General features: G+C 41.6%; 1 protein-coding gene across 13 annotated transcripts in view; it reads left to right on the top strand.

Annotated features, from left to right (window-relative positions):
* Positions 1 to 21,069, top strand: part of MPDZ (multiple PDZ domain crumbs cell polarity complex component) — a 333,366-nt gene that overhangs the window by 250,047 nt on the left and 62,250 nt on the right. For 8 of the 13 annotated variants that reach the window (XM_063914044.1, XM_063914045.1, XM_063914054.1 and 5 more), the window contains 5 exons: positions 2,419 to 2,490; positions 7,501 to 7,660; positions 8,513 to 8,709; positions 9,053 to 9,144; positions 20,240 to 20,327. In XM_063914044.1, coding sequence (XP_063770114.1) covers positions 2,419 to 2,490; positions 7,501 to 7,660; positions 8,513 to 8,709; positions 9,053 to 9,144; positions 20,240 to 20,327 — 609 coding nt within the window. The remainder of the gene's footprint in view (positions 1 to 2,418; positions 2,491 to 7,500; positions 7,661 to 8,512; positions 8,710 to 9,052; positions 9,145 to 20,239; positions 20,328 to 21,069) is intronic. The other 5 variants (XM_063914055.1, XM_063914053.1, XM_063914052.1 and 2 more) reach the window with 1 other exon arrangement.

Genomic DNA, 21,069 nt, shown 5'->3' with positions numbered 1-21,069 from the left:
TGCAAGGAGAGATTAATTGCTTCTTTTTTGGGGGGGGTCCAAACCAACCCGTCATATCAGTCACAGTCGTGTGGCAGACCCTGTCACTGAAATGATGGGTTGGTTAAAGTGTGCATGTCCTGTTTTGTTTATACAACATAAGGGTGGGTGGGAGGGCCCAAGGACAATTCCATCTTGCACCTCTTTTTTCTTTTCTTTTTCTTTGCATCATGTGCTGATTGGGGAGGGTTTTTTGGAAGGGACATCCTGCGTGACACTGCAGTGCCACTCCTAAATGGGCCCGGTGTTTGTGTCGGCCACTAGGGTCGCTAATCTTACTCACACAGTCAGCTACCTCATTGCGCCTCTTTTTTTCTTTGCGTCATGTGCTGTTTGGGGAGGGTTTTTTGGAAGGGACATCCTGCGTGACACTGCAGTGCCACTCCTAGATGGGCCCGGTGTTTGTGTCGGCCACTAGGGTCGCTAATCTTACTCACACAGCTACCTCATTGCGCCTCTTTTTTTCTTTGCGTCATGTGCTGTTTGGGGAGGGTTTTTTGGAAGGGACATCCTGCGTGACACTGCAGTGCCACTCCTAGATGGGCCCGGTGTTTGTGTCGGCCACTAGGGTCGCTAATCTTACTCACACAGCTACCTCATTGCGCCTCTTTTTTTCTTTGCGTCATGTGCTGTTTGGGGAGGGTTTTTTGGAAGGGCCATCCTGCGTGACACTGCAGTGCCACTCCTAGATGGGCCCGGTGTTTGTGTCGGCCACTAGGGTCGCTAATCTTACTCACACAGCTACCTCATTGCGCCTCTTTTTTTCTTTGCGTCATGTGCTGTTTGGGGAGGGTTTTTTGGAAGGGACATCCTGCGTGACACTGCAGTGCCACTCCTAGATGGGCCCGGTGTTTGTGTCGGCCACTAGGGTCGCTTATCTTACTCACACAGCGACCTCGGTGCAAATTTTAGGACTAAAAATAATATTGTGAGGTGTGAGGTATTCAGAATAGACTGAAAATGAGTGTAAATTATGGTTTTTGAGGTTAATAATACTTTGGGATCAAAATGACCCCCAAATTCTATGATTTAAGCTGTTTTTTAGTGTTTTTGAAAAAAACACCCGAATCCGACAAAAAAAATTCGGTGAGGTTTTGCCAAAACGCGTTCGAACCCAAAACACGGCCGCGGAACCGAACCCAAAACCAAAACACAAAACCCGAAAAATTTCAGGCGCTCATCTCTAATTTTAAGTAAAAAATACATGGCGTGGCTACATTACTCACCTGTGGTGGAACAAATGGGGCTGCTTGATAATAGATGTACTATATGTGGGCACATCTGTCAGATTGATTACAAAACATCTTAACTGGTGTGTATTAACAGATACAGTCAAAAAGTCTACAGTCATTAGGTTGACACCATATGGTCGACAGTTAAAAAAGGTCAACATGAGAATTGCTGACACAAAAAAAGGCTGACACAATATGTTTTTTTTGGGTGTTATTTTGTTTGTTTAACCATATATGATCCAAATTAGTAGAAAGGTCTCCCCTCACGGGCTCGCTTCACCCGCCATGCTTTGGGAGTGTTGACTCGCTTCACGCGTCACAAGGATATTCAATGTAATAGTTTTGTGATATGGATTGTAAGCTCAGCAAAAGTTCTAAAAACATGAAAAAAATGTGTCGACCATATGTGTGTCAACCATTGTCATGTTGACCAAATGTCTACTGTACCTTTTGATCCTGACATCCTTTTGTACCTGTTGACTGTCGACCATATGGTGTCGGCCTTTTAACAGTAGACCTTTTCACTGTCTTTCTATCATCCATCACCTCATAACATAGGGACTTAAAGGACAATGAAGGACGTTATTCAAGCTTCTTCTCTGGTGCTGTACGAACTGTGTGTGACTCGAGTTTTAGTTTAACTTCTTTGCACTACACTTTTAGTTTTGACTTTATCCTTAATGTTGGACTTTGATAATATAAATAATATTCAAAAGACAAATAAAACTAACTTCAGTTTAACAGGAATATATAGCAAATGTAAAGTTTATTTTTGAGCTGAATAGACATAAAATAATTGGAGTGTTTGATATGTAACCCCATGCCCACTGTAAATTGATTGAATTATAAATTACTTTTACTAAATCCTGCAGTTGTAGGGTGAGTTGCAGTTGTCAGTATTTAAGGAGGAGGTAATAATAATAATAATTGTATTTATATAGCGCTCTTTCTCCAACAGTACTCATATTTTTCTTTGTAGTAGAACTGTAATGGAAAGCCGAGTTACCGTCATGATTCATATTGAAACTCTCCATGTTGGAGTTATTGTTCCTTTGTACAATGCAATATTGCATTCTTACTGTTAATGTTATACTTTCAAGGAATGCACTGTATATTGGTGAAAGTTTCTGTTCTCTTGTTGCTGTAGGGCACAATGAATCCGGTTAGAATTGCCTTCCGTTGTTCCCCAACTAACCCCTTTGCTCCCACGCCATTTAAGGTTTGTTCGATTGAGCAGATTTAAGTCATTGTAGCTATATTGTCACTGTGTATGTTTGTGAATCATACATATAATGTGGTGATTTTAATTGTTGTGTTTCTGTTAACTATGTATTTTGTGTCTCTGACTGTAATGTAAACAATGTGTACAGTGTGTTGCTTGGGATTTTTTTTTTTCATTGTGGAGTTTTATTATTTTTATTATTTATAAAGCATGTGATTTCCTGCATGATTTGTTTTAATCCTATACAGTAGATACAGGAAACATTTTACTCAATTAAAAAAAAAAATGCAAGTACTGTATTTTGCTATATTGTTATTTCGCAAATAGTACTTTACAGATATCTGATAATTATCACCAAAGAAAATGTAAGCAGTATACTTTACAGAACTTTCCGATTTTAAGTGTAATCTCCAGTAATGGCATACAGCAGTATATTCGTAGAAGAAGACAGGGAAAACAATCCAGAACTTGAGAAATGCATGTCCACCTCCAGTTCTCAAAAGTAGAACACCGAAACTGGTATAATATGCAGGGCAGTCCATAGCCGGGATGGGCCCAGGTACTTTTCGCGGTACCCCAAACACCACAGTAAGTTCTACAGCTGCTAGTGTTTGGGGACACAATAAGCTACGCCCCAGAAGACAGGGCATCGGCTCTGTTATCTAGGTGCGCTGAAGCTAGAGGGTTACTCAGATGTCTGATGGTTATGCAGTAGATTCAATGCTGTGTCCTAGGGCACAACAGCAGATTACATAATATTGCAGAGGGCATCTTTTAACTACAGATGCCTACTGCAGCTTTTGCGTATTTTTGCACCACTGCGGTGATGCAATAAGCATCCACCTCTGAATCAGCCCCTGCGTGATTTGTAGTAAAATGTTAGAAAATGCAAAGCAAAATGCAGGAGCACACCTTAAGAACTAGTATCATTCTAAGGCCAGGTATACATTAGGCAGATAATAGCATGATTTGCTGTATCGAAACAATAGATGGTGCACTCCCATAGGTGTCATGCAACATCTTCTGATCAGCCATGCAGTGTAATGAAGAAACAAGATGATGTTCCGTCATTCACTACATCGGGGAATGTGTGCCGGCATTCTGCTATGGTCCTGGGTGAAGGGAAATAGCCTCAGCCATCTGCGCAATTGCCGGTTGTGCATATTTGTACCCGGCCAAAGTTCAGTTTTAAAGAATACTCGGCAGCGCTGCTAAATAATGGGGTCAATCCAATTAGGTTCAAGTTTCCTAAAGTTAGTTTGTTTCATGAAACTTGCATACATCGCACAAATGCATCAACCCGAGAAATGCCAGATCCAGTTGGAAATTCCAATTTGCAGTAATCCCTGCAAGGTTGCACAACTTTTCTACAAAGTGCGACCTGAGGGAAGTGTATTAAAAAGTGAGGAAACCATCATGGAACCCCAAAATAGTGTCATCTAAGATAGCAGGAGCATATAGAAGGCTAATGGTGACCATAAGGAAAGTACTGGAGGTTATTAAAAGGTGTCAAATACTGTAGCCGATTTTTGCACTTTTCACTATTGTTTGAAAATTATAGCAAGCAAGTGTTTTTCAGCCAAATAAAGCCTTTCTAACATTTTGGGTTACAGAAAAATATGGGCAGTTCAAACCAAAAGTAGAAATGTGTCATGGGAAAAAAAAAGGTTGGAATATTCAAAAAATGTATTTCCCTGTACATCAGTCATATAGTCTATAGTAGTTGAAAAATGGCTTGTTAACAGTGTGTCACATGACATGCTGCCATTTTGTGTTATTTCAGTAATGACTACCAGGCATCAGGCAGACACTGATTGTGACCACTGATTATCTATTGCTGTTTTCTGAAAACAAAAGTAAAAAAGTTGGATTATTGTAGTTTATAACAAAAGTTGAGGACATGTACTGTCAGAAATTATATGTTGGTAATCAGCGTTTCATGTGGTTTTATGTTAGTGAAAGAGTTAAAACAAAGATGATGAGATATGGTACCCATCTGGAAATATTGTTAGAAAGGTAAATGACCCTTTACCAGTTAATGCAAGGGGCCTTTTTTCATTTCCTGACTAATGTATTTGATGGTTACGTCTGTGACGATTTTCGGGTTACGTCCGTCACACATACATCCCATTAAATATTGTCAAGGTAATAAGAATGACTTTCCTGAATATTGTACTAAAACAATCTGTGTGGTTTATGCTTTATTGTAAAAAAGTATGGAATAAATATCTGTTGTAGTTTCAGAGTAATCAGACATGTGTTTATGTCAGAAATTACCATGTCCTTTCCAGGTTACAACCGTTACATTTAAACAATGTATTTATTTAGAGCAGACAACAATGGCGAGGCTTGTTCACACTTCATATTTTTATTCACCAGTGGTAGATAAAATTGTGGTAAAATTTGCTTCTTTATGTGCATTTTAAATTTGAAGCAATCCAGATGTTTATCACAAACATTGTTTCTGAGAGTTACATCCATTACTTTGGAATTGCACATATCTGTATAGTAATTTGTCAGTGTTTTTATGCAAATTTGTGAAAAGTTGGAATAAACACTTTAACCTCTCTTCTGCAAGTTCTAAGACCCCTTTCCCATCAATAAAACACCTCCATGTACCTATCCCACAACACTTACCCCATTGAGTATTTTAGAGACATTCACCTGAAACCTGGTATGTCTTTGTTGGCCAAATTATGCTTTTTAAATGCATCCGATTACATGATTATTCTTTGTGAGGGGTGTAAAATTTTTCCCAACTTTTCACCTGCTCAGAATGGTGTGCACAGAAAAGCCCCCTCAAATTTAATTTTGAAAATCAGTGCAAATTTGGAAATTGTATTGGAAATTGTATTGCAAGAATAATTCACAGTGCAAATTTGCCATCAGAACCCAACACTAGTATGTATACTCCTGAAATGGTTAATGTTTGTGAGTTCGTCCTTCTGCACTTTATAGTTGGCAAAAAAAACAACACAAAAAATTGTTTTTATACTGGCTATTGCTTCTTTAGGAATGATTTGGTTGGTAAATCTTTAGTCCATCTGCCTTAACAGCAATAGGGAACAAGAAATCATACTAGTAAAGGGATGTAGTTATGTGACCGGCGATCAGGAGACCACCGATCAAAATACCTATGCCTACATCCCGCCTCATCAAGGTCCTGACAGCCGACATGCCAACCTACAGGGACTATTCCCACAAGGGGCTTCGTATCACCTGCCCCAAGCCCTCCTGCCGGCATTCTAATCCACGGGATCCCCGCGTCGGTATGGTGATCGGCGGGATCCCAAGCACCGGTCACCCATACCCAACCCGTGCAAACATCACCGTGGATATTAGAAGACAGATTCTGGGTTCATATCAGTGCCTTTACTTGCTTATTTTTGTGGTTTGATTTTAAATTATTTTAACAATTATTTTTAAGAATACTTGTTCACAACTTCTTTTATTCAGTTTATGTTTAACAATAGATCGACCGTTGAAAAAGGTTGACATGGAAATGGTTGACACAAGGATTTGTTTTTTGTTTTTGGGATGTCATTTGCTATGTTTAACCACATGAACCCAATTACAGTACTGCCTCCCCTCACGTGGCTCACGGCAAGGTGTTACTATTCCCACTCATAGTCCACGTGGATGAAAAATGGTGAAAAAGTTGAACAAAAATAAGCTTGTCAACCTTTTGTACATGTCGACCTAATGCTTGTCGACCATATAAGTTCGACATATTGGCTGTCCATCTGTTTACTGTTGCCTGTCATCCGGATCCCAGTCAAGTGTGCATTAGTTCTTTACTTACCATCACATCACAGAAATACTAAATAAGAATGGTCTTCATGGAAGTGTTGCCAGGATAAAAGTCCCTTTCCACCAAAAACACCCATTGCCATTTAGCTTACGTTTGCAAAGTTACAAATTCAATCCACTGAATAAATAAGGCCAAAGTACTCCGTATCCAGATAGATATTTGAGTGATGATTTGGGTTGATACATAGCCGCAGGAATCCTCAATCATGCAACAAGTCGGTGATCCCAAGCACACCAGTAATTATATAACTCAGTGGCTGAAATAGGAAAGTTTAAATGTTTTGTTATGTTCAAATCCAGACTTCAGCCCCACTGAGGTATCATGGTTGGGCTTTGTAAGACCTGTGCATAAAAAAACAAAAACATTTTAAGCTTCAATTAATTGAAGCAGTGTTGGAAGAAGTGGACCAGAGTTCCCCAAGTCCAGAGCTAAACCGTCCTATACTGAACAGAAATTATTTGTCCAAATTTTTTACTAACTAAGAAAGTTCTATAAGCTTTTGCATGTTGGCTTATATTTTGTTGACTAAATCTTGACAAAGTCTGTTGTGAGTTACAGATGTATCCTCTGTCATCCTGCAGCCTTTTAACGACAGACACAATTAGTTTGCTTCAAATACTGTGGCGGCACGTGTGTATGCACCTGCTTCTAGAAGAATGCATGGAGCGTACACACCCGCAAATGGGTCGCAGGCTGCTGTGGCCAATCGCAGTCATGATGCAGCCGCACGCAGGACCCATTCATGGGTAGGATGAAGGAGGACAGATTTGTATTTGTCACAAGATTAGATGTTTTAAATATTAGGACTTTTTGAGAACTCATGATTAATAGATGTGTCCTGATATCTAAAAAGATGCATTTTTTAACATGGTAGACATAAATATGTGTATTCAATAGACTGTAAGCTATCACAAGCAGGGCCATCTTTGTACTGTACTTTGTCTCAAGTTTGCACTTTTGTCAGCCTCATTTGTACTGTACTTGTTTTTTTTGTGATAGTACTTGCATTTTCTAAAATTAGCTGTCCGCTGCTGCAGATTTTGTGGCACCTTGCAAATGATAATGTGTGTGCACGTGTGTAATAATTGTGTGTTAAGTTAGAATTTGTTAATCAAATAGTCAAATCTAAGAGCCAGCAGGATCTTTTTTTATTGACTGGTGCCAGACATTGTCTAAATGTTGCCTTTCTCTTTCAGGCTTCTAGCAATTCCGATTCAGAGATAGAAAAGACAACCTGTTCTAACTTGGCTCTCGCACCATCAACATTTGCCCCAGTGAGCTCTGACTGTATTCAGATGGATAGTAATACATTCACTGGAGACCCTGAAAAAGAAGATGAGTTTGGCTACAGTTGGCGTAAGTTATGTACTTTAGAAACAAGGATAAAATTCTGTTCGTTAAGTCTACTTTAGTGTTTGAGGTATCAATGTTGTTCCCATTAAACATTTCATCTTAAAACTTCATGGGGAGAATGTAATAGAGCGTGGGAATCAGAAAGTGAGAGATTTCGTGAGAGTTCTTCTGTTTTTTTAATGTGGCAATCATTTAAATGGCAAAACCAGGTTGATTTTCCTGTATAAATGATTTCCACTTGAAAAAAAACTCTCACAAAATCTCCCACTTTCTGATTCTCACATCCTATTACAATCCCCCCTTATCTGTCAGGTGTTACATGCTGAAGGAGGCCTCACATATTCTTGCGTCAGATAAATGAATAGATATCTAAGCAAACAGTCTAAGGAATACTATTTCCCATCACTCTGTATCTTTCCCATTAGGGTAACCAGTTTTTCATGAAGTTTAAGAGATACAGGTAAGTATGAATATCAGTCAGGACATAATGCTAAAAAGCTATTTTTTTATTTGGTCTTTATTTTTTGTTTTTATTTATACAGAAATCACATTTGTTTCTATTTTCACAAACACTGTGGTTTTGCTTGACTGTTATATTATTTTGCACTGTTTTATGGTTTCTAGAGTCCTATTGGAAGAGTCCTATAACTGCTCACAAGTCACAAATATAACTGGGTTATCTAAAGATAGCAGTTTTTAGCAGCTCTTTATGGTAAAGTCGTGGTAACAATGTGTTGTTGTTGTTGATACGGCATCTCTACACATTTCTATCCCAATCTTGCTTCAAAGAGCTAATTACTCATGTCTGTTCTTAGTATGATGGACTTGCTAATTAGTGCATCTTTTCCCATTTAGGAAAGATATCACAGCGGTATGGAAATCTGCCAGGAGAGTTGCATATGATAGAGTTGGAGAAAGGAAAAACTGGATTGGGTCTGAGCCTTGCTGGAAACAAAGACCGATCACGAATGAGTGTCTTCATCGTGGGGATTGATCCAAATGGAGCAGCTGGCAAAGATGGCCGTTTGCAGATTGCCGATGAGTTATTAGAGGCAAGTATATGTCAATAAGCCACTAGTGAATCCATCCATTGTAGTAGTAAATTAAGATTCTATTTAGCAAGCTATGGAGAGGATGGAAATAAAGATTCCCTTTCAATGAAACGCTCTTATAGTTGAATCAATTAATTTTTTATTAGTGAAAAGAAATGCCTAATAAGTAATGGATAATATTCACCTATGTTTAGAATTATAATGCGACAACAATTCATTTTAAACCTATTTAATACTGGTCTTGTGAAATGACCAAAAATGCTTATGGAATAACTTTTTCTTTTTCTTTTTTATTTGACATGATTATTTTACTGTATAAAATCAGTGCATTTGCCTTTCATAGATTAATGGACAAATTTTATATGGAAGAAGTCACCAGAATGCCTCATCCATTATCAAATGTGCACCGTCTAAAGTCAAAATAATTTTTATCCGGTAAGAATTTATCTATCTATCTATGGGCCCGATTCAGACCTGATCGTTGTTGTGCGTATTCGCACAGTGTCCAAATATCGATTGCGTATGCACCGCAATGCGCAGGCGTAACGCCAAACTACTGGGTGCTACTGGGTGCTGCGAACATTTCAATCGCAAGGCGTACACAAGGCGATTGACAGGAAGAGGACGTTTGGGGGTGACAACTGTCCGTTTTCTGGGAGTGTCAGGAAAAAAGCAGGCATTCCCAAGCATTTCAAGGCGGCTGTGTGACTTCAGCTCCGGATCCAATCAGCCGGTTTGTATTGCACTGTAGGAGTAAGTCCTGCGCTATGCACAGACTGGAAAAATCATTCAATGGTGAGTGAGTTGCAAACGGATTTGCAGATGCCCACTGTCTGGTGGAATTATCGCACAGCGTACACATACATTCGCATACTGGCACGGCACGGGGCGGGTTTTCACTCTCTATGGGCGGTGACTATCTGATTGCAGCCCTCAGCAAATCTGCAGAGGAGCGATCAGGTCTGAATTAGGCCCTATATTAGCATTATTTTCATTACATGGACAGTTTTAGCCGGTATTATTAATTATTTTTAATAGAAGGTGCTATTTGGCAAATACAGTGTACGATGCCTGCCAAAAATGAATTGGCATCTTGCCGTTGCAACGTGTTTACATTCTAATATAGTCAGTTAAAAAATTCAGTATTGTAAACAATACCTGTCATTCACATAGTCACTTAGTTCTCTATACAGTGAAAAATGAACATTCTTGAAACAATGCATTTTCCCATAGCAGATATATTTATCCTCTCCTGTTCTCATACCTTTTACATTCCTGCTTTGTATAAACTGCTTTACTGGTGTTTGTATGTACTGTATGACAAATTGTTACAATTAGTTCAACAATAGGATTACTGGTGCTGTTAAAAGGAAAAATGGCAAACTTTCAGCTGACAAGTTTGGTAGCAGTGCTTGGCCAAATTAATTTGGTCAAAGTTACCTATCCCTTTCAGAGGAGAGAACTCATCCCTGATAACATACAGTATGGGAACAACAGTTTTCTCCCTTGATCTAGTCCTTATTCAAAGTTCTTCTCCCAAGAAGAAGGATCAGATGATGAGGAATCTTTGCTTTTAACAAAGATTTTGCAGGATGACGTTTGGTAGGTGACTTTTTGCAGGTGATTCAGCAATCATTACACATCCATGACAACTAGTAGCCAGTGAAATTTGTTTGTTTAACTGGAACATAAAGTAAGTTCTGTCTTTATATTTTTCTCCTCAGTTAGGGGTATATGCAATTGCGGTCGAATTCGCGGCAATTATCGCCGTTTTTTAATTCGACCAAATTCGCCAGGTGAATCCCGGCAGGTGCCTGCCGGGATTCACCATATTCAATGAAAAACGGATTCGCCAGAATCGCGGGCGAAAATCGGCCGATTTGGCGGATTTTGCCGCGATTTTAAAAAACGGGAAAAAACGTGAAAAACCCGAAAAAAAAATGGCATGGGGTCCCCCCTCCAAAGCATAACCAGCCTCGGGCTCTTTGAGCTGGTCCTGGTTCTAAAAATGCAGGGGAAAAATTGGCCAGGGATCCCCCGTATTTTTAAAACCAGCACCGGGCTCTGCGCCTGATGCTGGTGCCAAAAATACGGGGGACAAAAAGAGTAGGGGTCCCCCGTATTTTTAACACCAGCATCGGGCTCCACTAGCTGGACAGATAATGCCACAGCCGGGGGTCACTTTTATGCCGTGCCCTGCGGCCGTGGCATCAAATATCCAACTAGTCACCCCTGGCCGGGGTACCCTGGGGGAGTGGGGACCCCTTCAATCAAGGGGTCCCCCCCCCCCCAGCCACCCAAGGGCCAGGGGTGAAGCCCGAGGCTGTCCCCCCCCATCCAATGGGCTGCGGATGGGGGGGCTGATAGCCTTTGTGATAATAAAAAGATATTGTTTTTTCCATTAGTACTACAAGTCCCAGCAAGCCTCCCCTGCAAGCTGGTACTTGGAGAACCACAAGTACCAGCATGCGGGAGAAAAACGGGCCCGCTGGTACCTGTAGTACTACTGGAAAAAAAATACCCAAATAAAAACAGGACACAGACACCGTGACTTGTACAACTTTATTACATACTGCCGACACACACATACTTACCTATGTTGACACGCCGACTGCCACGGTCGCCGACGATCCGAGGGTACCTGTGAAAAAATTATACTCACCTTCCAGCGTCCAGAGGTACATCCACGTCCAGAGGTAAATCCACGTTCTTGGCAAAAAAACAAACCGAACACCGATCCATACCGGACTAGAAAGGGGTCCAATGTTTTCACATCAGACCCCTTTCTCCCGAATGCCGGGACATCACGTGACTCCTGTCACTGACGTCCCTTCAGCCAATCAGGAAGCGCTACTTCCGTGGCGCTCACCTGATTGGCTGTCCGCTGTCTGTACTGTGACAGCGCATCGCAAAGCCGCTCCATTACTTTTAATGGTGGGAACTTTGCGGGTAGCGGTGGGGTCACCCGCCGGTCAGCCGCTGACCGGCGGGTGACCTCACCGCTAGCCGCTAAGTTCCCACCATTGAATATAATGGAGGGAGCTGTGCGATGCGCTGTCACAGTGCAGACAGCGCTCAGCCAATCAGGTGAGCGCAACGAAGTTGCGCTTCCTGATTGGCTTAGAGACCTGTCAGTGACAGCTGTCACTGACAGGTCTCATTCGTGGAAAGGTGTCCCATGTGTCAGCATGGGACCCCTTTCAGTCCGTTTTTGGTGCGGGTATTTGCGTTTTCTTATTTTGCCAAGTCCGTGGATTTATCTCTGGACCATGGTTGAGGTGAGTATTTTGAACTTTTCTTTACAGGTATCCGTGGATTCTACATGGAGAAGAGGACCGATGTCGGCGTGTGAACATAGGTAAGTATGTGTGTGTCGACGTATGAAATAAAGTTTTACTGTCGACGGTGTGTGTGTCCTGTTTTTATTTGGGTATTTTTTTCCCAGTAGTACTACAGGTACCAGCGGGCCCGTTTTTCTCCCGCATGCTGGTACTTGTGGTTCTCCAAGTACCAGCTTGCGGGGGAGGCTTGCTGGGACTTGTAGTACTATTGGAAAAAACAATATCTTTTTATTATCACAAAGGCTATCAGCCCCCCCATCCGCAGCCCATTGGATGGGGGGGGACAGCCTCGGGCTTCACCCCTGGCCCTTGGGTGGCTGGGGGGGGGGGACCCCTTGATTGAAGGGGTCCCCACTCCCCCAGGGTACCCCGGCCAGGGGTGACTAGTTGGATATTTAATGCCACGGCCGCAGGGCACGGCATAAAAGTGACCCCCGGCTGTGGCATTATCTGTCCAGCTAGTGGAGCCCGATGCTGGTGTTAAAAATACGGGGGACCCCTACTCTTTTTGTCCCCCGTATTTTTGGCACCAGCACCAGGCGCAGAGCCCGGTGCTGGTTTTAAAAATACAGGGGATCCCCTGTCAATTTTTCCCCCGCATTTTTAGAACCAGGACCAGCTCAATGAGCCCGAGGCTGGTTATGCTTTGGAGGGGGGACCCCACGCCATTTTTTTTTATGATTTTACCCTTCCAGCATAATAAAAAAAAAAAATAAAAAAAAAATATTTTAAAAAATATATAAATAATATTTGTGCCTCCCAAAAAAAAAAAAAAAGTACCTAATCCCTTCTAATATAAATAGATCTGCTATTCCCAAAAAAAAAACCACAAAAAAAAACATGTTTAAAATTTTTTTATTTGTTTTCACCCTCCAAAGTGTGGCGGATTGAAAATGACGAATTTGCTGTCTAAAAGCACTGCTGTCGAATTTCAAAACTTGAATTGAATATGCTTTGGTCGAATTGCAGCACTTGTATCATTGCAGAAAAGTCGAATTTGCAAAAATTCGAATTTCAAAAAGTCGAATTTTGAAAGTCCGTTTTTTGGTCGGAAAGCACTGGATTGCATAGGGGAATTTTTTTTTTTGGTCGAAAATGACCCGAAATTCGACAATTTCGGGAATTCGACCACAATTGCATATACCCCTTAGACTCTTTAATTGAGACATAGACCAAACCTTATGATGTATTTCAGGTTAGTCACCGATTGTAAACGCTATCCATTACCAATGTAAGAGTGTTAACCGGTGTCCCTACGAGGTACTCACCATTTACCCCTGGACTGTAGGTTCGAACTCAAGAGAAAGCAGATGCCACAAACACAAAACAAACAAACAAACGGCCAATCAATATGTATTCTCCCTACTTGTGATAGGGAAGAAGGGCACGTCAAGGGTGACGGTGATCTCCACCAGATAGATGAATGATCACTACTGGCACAAGGCCTCAGCTACCCTGTTTGTACCTGTTTAGTACTGAAGTGTAACACGGACCTTACGTAGGCATCTAAGAGTAACAAAAACGGTATTAAAAAAAAAACTTTCAAAAATAGAACAGAATTGTACAGGTGCGCAGTCAGCAGCAACTGGTATGGGGATGGTCAGACCCCCTAGTAAATATATATATAGGAATAAATAAAGGAACCAGCGCTTGCTGTAAGAATCATAAAACATAGGATGGTTTGCTTCATAAAAAAGAATCACAATTTATTCTATACTATATACATACAGTGTTAAAAAGGTTTATGTAGTAAAAACACAAATTGCAAATGGGGTTATGTAGAAACAATCTCCCTATACGGATCTAGGTTGCAAGTCCACTCATAAATTCATTCATCCTATTGGGCCACTGAATAGGTGTTAACAAAGCAGAACACCGGTCACGTGATCTCGCTCACATGATCGGAGTCTGCAGTGTAGGGATTGGCCGTTCAGTGTCATGTGATGCGAGGGCGCGGTAAAATGACACGTTCACCACACTGCTATTGATATTCAGCACAGGACATGTGATTTGTCACATGACTCATATCACCAATCAGAGTCTCGTTTCCATAGAAATGTATATACAATTCACTCGGGAAGTTCTAATATAAATAATATTAAAGTTGAATAATTCCTTTAATAAGTAAGTGTGATGTGAGAAAAGTCAAACATTATTCCGCATAACTTTTTGCATTAGAAAATATATATATTTTTTTTTTAAATGAGCAAGTTATATTCTAAATCTCTATCCCATCAGCCAAATATTATGGTTATATTGTAACATGGTATAAAGCAGTAGTCATATACTAATATGCTCATCATATACTTGATCTGGACCATATACAATTTTATGGATCTCAAAACATACACAAACAGAGACAGACACACTGAATCTCTACTCACTTTCACAACACTTGTCACCTTGCTGGGTCAAACTAACAAGCGTCACTTATACCCCTTTCACACCGCAAACCCGGGTCCGACCCTTTCACACTACACTTTCAACCCGGGTTATTGCAGGGTTGGCTCCTTTTAACTCAACCCGGGTCAGCAATTAAAACACCATGGATGTCATTTTAAATGGACTTTTTTCAGCTCAGAAAGATGAGGTGTCAGAAGGGGACAAAAGGAGAGGGTGGGGACAGCTCACCCCATTGCAGGAATCATGGCTGACAGAGCTATGTTTTTATACACAATTGCTTCTTTAACTGTTCCAATAGCATACCTCCCAACTGTCCCGTTTTCACGGGACAGTCCCGTTTTCTTGGGACTGTCCTGCTGTTCCACCCACGGGCCGCAGTGTCCCAGGGTGGGGGGGTCAGTTGGGAGGCTCCTGTCGCTGCTGCTATGCTTATCAGACCAGCGGTGAATAGACCCTGTGCGCACGTGCACAGTATCTATTCACAGGTGACAGAGGGGGCATGCCAGCAGCTCACAGAGTGCTGGGCGTGCCCCCTCAGTGACGGTACAAGGGGGCGTGACCAACGATCGCAGCTCTGCCACTAGACCATGCCCCTTTTATATAGGTCACACCTCCTTTCTGGGCGCACCCCAAGGTCCCTCTTTGTAGTTTTAATAAGTTGGGAGGTATGCAGTAAGCTGCCTAGCAATCTCTGCCTCACCCCTAATTCTTAATACTCTCTGTTCTCTCCTGTGTAGCAGGGCTCAGGCTGCTGACATCATCAAGGCACACAAAGAACAGCCAATCAGCACTTTTACATGAATGCTGGGTTGAATACTTTAGAGTGCACATTGACCCGGGTCCAACCCGTGTATATCACTGCTTTTATACCGGGTTGAAATGCAGGGTTACTCGACCAGGGATATTCAAAAGTGGTGCTTTTAGACTGCACCTCGACCCGGGACGAGCTGGCTCAACCCGACAATATCCCGGGATATATTTGCGGTGTGAAAGGGGTATTAGTAGGACTCCTCAACTAACACCCAATTAAGTGCAATTAATTTAGAAAATAGAACTAAACAGTCTTAGGACAACAAAACACGTAAAATCAGACTATATTGATCTCTCTGCAAACACAGTTCCTTCTACGTTTCAGACAGGGCTAGAAGGTAAAACACATGAAACAAAAGAAAACACATAGGCACAGTAAGCATACAGTGACATGAAATCTATAGATTAACAGTGTATTACCTACCCTCATTTACTAGAAAGGTGGGTACTACTTTTTGCAGGAAGACAGGACTTTCTTATTATGGATGAAAACAGACTTCTTTTAGTGGGAGCCAGACAGCCCTCTTTGCAAGAAAAAGAGTGCGGGAGCAGCTTAGCTTTACCACATCAGTTGGTGATTCCTGCTGCTTTATTGAGTTGTGAGCATGTGCCCTGTTTTCCCCCTAGATTTTCTTTTATTAAGAACCTGTACCTAATACCTAGGTTGTTAATGGGTGGCACGAACCTGATGTTCGCCTAACATGTTACAAGTGATCATGGCCTAATCGCCAGTCTATCAACAGTGTCTTCCTGGAAAGTGTTCTGACACATTTCTCTACCTTAGATACTTGCCGATTTCATCATATGTGTATGCCTTATTCTCCACCAATGCATTTGATTGTATTTACCATTTGAAATACTTTAGTTCTGTGATTATTGTATACAATCTGTCAAACCCAGCAAAGCCTTCTCTTGTTTATTATTCTGGGAATAATCATCCATTTACTTGATTTTCTACAGGTACTCACAAAGATCTCGATAGTTATGATGACTGTTCCTGGGTTCAGAGTACTGACGACTAGCTCCAAACTGAATGATCTTTTGATCAGAGCAGTATCACAATCTCTTTGCTACAAGTGCATTGCAAAGAGATAGCAAAAATCAAATCCCATGGTTTGTTTAAAACTACCAGGAAACCTAATTGGTCCCTACTCAGAGGCTGGTCTTTCTGAGTCTAATATTTAACTTTTGACAGCAGAAAATATTTTTCCTAAGGAAAAGATTGACTCTTTACAAAGTCTTGTATGGTATTGGCTCTCAAACTGATGTCAGTACATCTCTGCTTGAGAGTCCTGGAAAAGATTGTTAATTTTCGGAGCTGTGCAGTTTGCACTATTTCCTTCATGCGAGTTCCAGAACAAGGTCTCTATGTGGGACAAGTAGTACCATCACTTGCCTAGACAACAGATCAGTCAGAGAACATTGGCTGATACCCTGGTGGTTGCCACACAACATCCTCAACAGGGGCCGTCCCTTTGTCATTTAAAATTGAACATTTGTGTTGATATATGCCAGGATCCAGAATTTGGTGGACGGTTGTCTGCTCCAGAGATTGTGGGGTTTATATTAGGGATACTATTGAGTTCCATAAAGTTCCAGCTTTCTGCCCTAAGGGTTTTGGGTTTTTTTGCCAGATGAAGGGTACACACATTCTGTACTGTTGATTAGTTTACAGTGTATGGCACATTTGTCAGCACTATTCAGTCTTCCACTAGTCTCTTGCCACTTGATTTTATTGTTGATGGCATTGCAGTAATTTTCTCCTGAACCACTTGAATCAATGAATGTAAGGTATCTCACATAGAAAACATTATTTGTTTTGACTACTTCCACGGCCCGGAGAGTCAGAACTGGATACTCTACCATGCATATCCCCAGAATTAGTTTATCCTCAAGAAAAGGCTGTTCCTCATTCAAATCATCTTTACTGCCTATGGTGGTTTCCAAGTTCCATCTAAATCCATATATAATTACTGCACTAAAAGTCTGAATCCGTCTATGGAGGAACAGTCTGCTCTTCGTTTCTTTCATATCATTAGGGCCTTGAAGATTTGTTTTGTAAGGATGCTTGATGTCATAAAATTGGATTATCTTCTGGTGTTCTATGATGTCTGTAAAATGTTTCGGAATGTATTCAAACAGCACTGGGAGTCCTTGTGCCCTGCACCAGTCACGCCCTCTGAGTGTGTGACATCATGTCATGTGGAGAGGGCGGGACCACCATCGCCAGGAATTACAGCAATACTCCGGGCGCTGTAAGGGCAGTGGTTTACGTGTCTGTAGATATCAAGGACGCTCCAGATGGCACTACAGCAGAGATTCTGACTGCAGGGTGCCGTTCCACCCTGTGATAGTAAACTTTAGTATTTTTGGAATCCCAATGCCTGAAGGAGACTCTGAATGCCAGGTTTTGTTTACCCCCAATGGGTTCAGAGAGAATAATGTAACATACACAGGGTTTAGTACATATTAATTTCCATTACTAATCTATTTCTCTTTAATTTTTGATCTGAATAAGCATGCTACTATGATATCTGGTTGCTACATGCAATGCAGGTCATTGACTTGTAATATATTATTTTTACTGCTATGAAGCTGATTCAGATTCGGGATCAAAGCAAAACAGGGAGCCAATCGTCCGGGATCCAGACGAGCGGTATACAACTACATTTAATATTTTTTGTATACAGTGTAAATACTGCACTGGCTGCTTTCATATGTAACCCACAACTGCTGGCTAGCTTCATTTTTGCACTGCAGTTTAGATTTCAGCTATAGTAGTACACACCGCTCCTAAACCTAAAGCTCTCTGTTCCACCTGCACTGCATCATGGTTTTTCCAAGGCGTTCTTCCAACTCTGAAACAGCCTCTGCACAAGTCAAGTCTTCATATGCAAAATGAAGTGAGATAGCAGCGACATTTCAAGTTCTGTACATGTTACTGCTTAAACTGAAAATTGGTTCTTCTAATTATACTCCATTATAATAGAAGAAAATCCTTTGTTCTCTCTGTATACTGCCTTCCTTTACACCAACAATGTCTCTTTAGGTATACCTCCCAACATTGCTAGTAAAAGAAATGGATCCCCACGTGCACTTGGAAATGGAGCAAAGCCTCCCGCACACACACACCCATTTGCATCACTGTGGGGGCTTGCCCAGCACTCTGAAAGGCTGGGCTACCCCAGGCTCTCTTTGCACTGTGAATAGATATGTCATCGTCCGTTCCTCCCCCCCCCCCCCCCCCGCCCAAAGGTAAAATGCAACCTGCAGGTGGAACGACGGGACAGTCCTAGGAAAGTGGGACTGTCCAGCTGAAAGCGGGCAGTTGGGAGGTATGCTTTAGGTGAGCTACAATGTATTCAGTTTCACTTAGTAAATCTTGGTTCCAGTGCTATTACCCATAAGGTAATGGGAATCCAATAAAAGAGATTTATATATATTATTCATTTCAGAGCACTTACTAACGAAAATATAAGACTTTGGAATACTTGAACTCTAAATAGAACAAGTGACAAAGATCTCCAATACAGTACAATTATACCTATAGTTGTCTTTTGTGAGTTCGATTTTAGCTTTCTTATATATTCACAGTATGATGACATTGATATCCTTTGGGTGAGTTGGGGCTGGTTGCTAGGATCCCGGCAGCAGAATGGGGGGGTGCGAAACTAAGCCCCTTGTGGGCTTGCTGCGCTCGCCACAGTTTCTATTCCTATAGGTGCCGTGGACATCCACGAGTGGGAATAGAGGCCGGCATTCCATGTGCCAACATTTCTAGCGTTTGGGATCACGGTGTCAGAATGCTGACTGGCGGGATCCTGAGCAACGGTCAGCTAATCGCATCCCATTTTGGGCATCTTCCGAGGATCATGTTTCTTTATTTGCAATACACTGGACAATGAAAAAGCCAGACCCCCAGATGACATTAATCTGTATAGGTTAGTAGATTAGACGCATGGTCAATTAACCACTTAAATTACGATTTTTCCTTTCAAAACCATTCATTACATTTATTTGTATTTATTTTTTTTGCATTTATTTAATATAGTTGAAAAAGATTTTTTTTTATATATATTTAAACATTATATTATGCACAGCTGCAAAAAACTGGGGACACAGTGGGGCGGCGTGGTTGCATGTGATCTGACCATGCCAGTTAAGTGGATAAGTCACAAGTGTGATTCGTAATAATTGATGTGTTAGCTCCATTTGAGCTTTTTGTCCTCAACCCACACCCTTGTATACGCTCACTATTCACATCGACCCGGCAACCTGTTCACACTGCACCTGACCCAGGAATAACCCTTCTTTATTCCTGGGTTGAATTACTGGGTCAGGCGACCCGGGAATTCGTCCATGACCCCTTGCACACTACACAGTGGTCTACGTTGACCTGGAAATATACCGGGTCAATACCGGGTTATTCGTGTGCTGTGAAAGGGGTATATGAGGCAAATGATGCAGATTTAGTTATTTGTCATGGAGACATTAAAATGATAATAGTTATATTGATAATAATTATACAGTATTACCTGTCTATAGATGGAGCAGTCAATACACTCACCATATGCTCATTCTATATTTCATGTACCAGTCATTTTAATCTGTTTCAAGCCTCTAAGTCTATGGGAAAATAGTTGGATAACAACTTTTTTTTCACTGTTTCAGTGATCAAATGCTGTTTTGTGTGACATGCCTATCATCTGCTTAGCCATTTGGTATAGAACTATTTCTGTAGGCGGGTTGAGTAACTGATGTTTGTTTAAAAAAAAAGTCCTGTGACACACACATGCCTTGGCAATAATCTGGTGTTTGTACTGTTGTTAGTGCTCTCCAAGTCCTTCTCGGGGAAATGGAGACATTAACTGATCATGTGAGGATATAAATTTTGTTAACACTGTGATAACGCAAATTTTTACAAGCTGATTAAGAAAAATATTGCTGAATTTTTGACTCCATTTGTTTTCTAACAGGAATAAAGATGCTGTAAGTCAAATGGCAGTTTGCCCTGTGAAAACCACTGAGCCATGCCCTTCCAACTCTACCTTTCAAAACCAGGAGGTAAACATCATACGAACACATTTTTATAACCGTGTCTGTGTTTCTGTTACTCGCACATGTGGACAGCACTTATCTTTCTCATATGTCCTAGAGGATGCTGGGGTTACATCAAGAACCATGGGGTATAGACGGGATCCGCAGGAGACATGGGCACTTTAAGACTTTCAAAGGGTGTGAACTGGCTCCTCCCTCTATGCCCCTCCTCCAGACTCCAGTTTAGAATCTGTGCCCAGTGAGACTGGATGCACTCTGAGGAGCTCTACTGAGTTTCTCTGAAAAAGACTTACCGTATATACTCGAGTATAAGCCGACTTTTTCAGCACTTTTTTTTGTGCTGAAAAAGCCCCCTTGGCTTATACACGAGTCAGTGCAAGGGACTCGGAGGGCAGTGCAGTGCAGTGTGAAGGAGGGACAAGGAGGGCACAGCGCGCGCCTCTCCTGTGTCCCTCCGGCGGCAGCGGCGGGTCTATTAAAGGAAGCACCCGTTCGTGAGCGGCGGAAGGTTAGTAACTGGCACTGGGGGAGCATATTTGGCACTTGGGCGCGCATATCTGGCACTGAGGGGGCATATCTGGCACTGAGGGGGCATATCTGGCACTATGAGGAGCATATCTGGCACTATGAGGGGGCATATCTGGCACTATGAGGGGCATGTGCCAGATAGGGCATATCTGGCACTGAGGGGGCACTATGAGGGGGCATATCTGGCACTATGAGGGGACATATCTGGCACTATGAGGGG

Source organism: Pseudophryne corroboree, chromosome 1, assembly GCF_028390025.1.
Source record: "Pseudophryne corroboree isolate aPseCor3 chromosome 1, aPseCor3.hap2, whole genome shotgun sequence".
NCBI lineage: Eukaryota > Metazoa > Chordata > Amphibia > Anura > Myobatrachidae > Pseudophryne > Pseudophryne corroboree.
The sequence above is the reverse complement of the archived record's forward strand: the minus strand, read 5'-3'. Positions and strand labels throughout refer to the sequence as shown.